Source organism: Penaeus monodon, chromosome 23, assembly GCF_015228065.2.
Source record: "Penaeus monodon isolate SGIC_2016 chromosome 23, NSTDA_Pmon_1, whole genome shotgun sequence".
In the NCBI taxonomy this organism is placed as follows: domain Eukaryota; kingdom Metazoa; phylum Arthropoda; class Malacostraca; order Decapoda; family Penaeidae; genus Penaeus; species Penaeus monodon.
Genome location: NC_051408.1, coordinates 41522309 through 41523168, shown reverse-complemented (window position 1 = coordinate 41523168; position 860 = coordinate 41522309). Strand labels below are relative to the sequence as shown.

The following is an 860-nucleotide window of genomic DNA, read 5'->3' as shown; positions in this document are numbered from 1 at the left end:
AATGATTGTAGGCTGGACAGTCTTAAGTTTGTATTAGATATATTAAGATATTTTTCATTTATTGAGCTTTCAAGCTAACTCTTTATGGAAATAGGCTGACATATTGTTATACTGATTTTGCCTATATAATTAGTAATAAAGACATATTGGATAATATAGAGGGTCTTATACAATAACAATATATAACAAACCATGTATTTGTTTCAGGACATCTAATCCATTTGTCATACATTTATTTATTCATTCTGTCATTTCAGAATGCAGACTGGGGTGATATCAGTGAGAGGAAAGACTTGAGGAACCGTCTTCAGTGCAAGAGTTTCAAGTGGTACCTCGAAAACATTTACCCAGAGAAGTATATCCTCGATGAAGATGTTCTAGCCTTTGGTCGTGTAAGTCTTTTCTATCTAATGTTTTCTCTGTTCTTTCATTTTTATTCATGATAGAATAGTTTAATGGAATATCTGTTTTTTTGAATTACTACTATCTGAATTAAAGATATATATATGTTTCTTAAAAAATAGAAAACTGTGTTCATATGTAAATTAAAGTAAGGATGATTTTATGAATATTAGTTCTTTTTGACCAACATATTTCTCTTGCTTGTTGAATGTGAAAAGAAAAAAAATCTGTCTCGCTATATTTTCTGATTTTTGAATGTTCTTGTGGTTCCCAAGGTTAATTTTTACATAATTTTACTAACCTGTTGTTCTCTTCTCTAGTGGATGACACTGGGTATGCATCATCGGGGATAAAATTTTGGGTTCCGTAGTACGTTCGTTGGGAAAATGAAAAGAGCAAAATTTGGTGACGGCTTCTTTGTAGCTTTGTGGTATATGCACAGTTATCATTATAATCAC

General features: G+C 31.0%; 1 protein-coding gene across 1 annotated transcript in view; it reads left to right on the top strand.

Moving 5' to 3' along the window:
- Positions 1-860, top strand: part of LOC119588088 (polypeptide N-acetylgalactosaminyltransferase 1-like) — a gene marked incomplete at its 5' end in the record, with an annotated part of 20728 nt that overhangs the window by 9459 nt on the left and 10409 nt on the right. Inside the window, 1 exon segment of the mRNA XM_037936797.1 lies at positions 258-392. Within this exon segment, the coding sequence (XP_037792725.1) occupies positions 258-392 (135 nt within the window).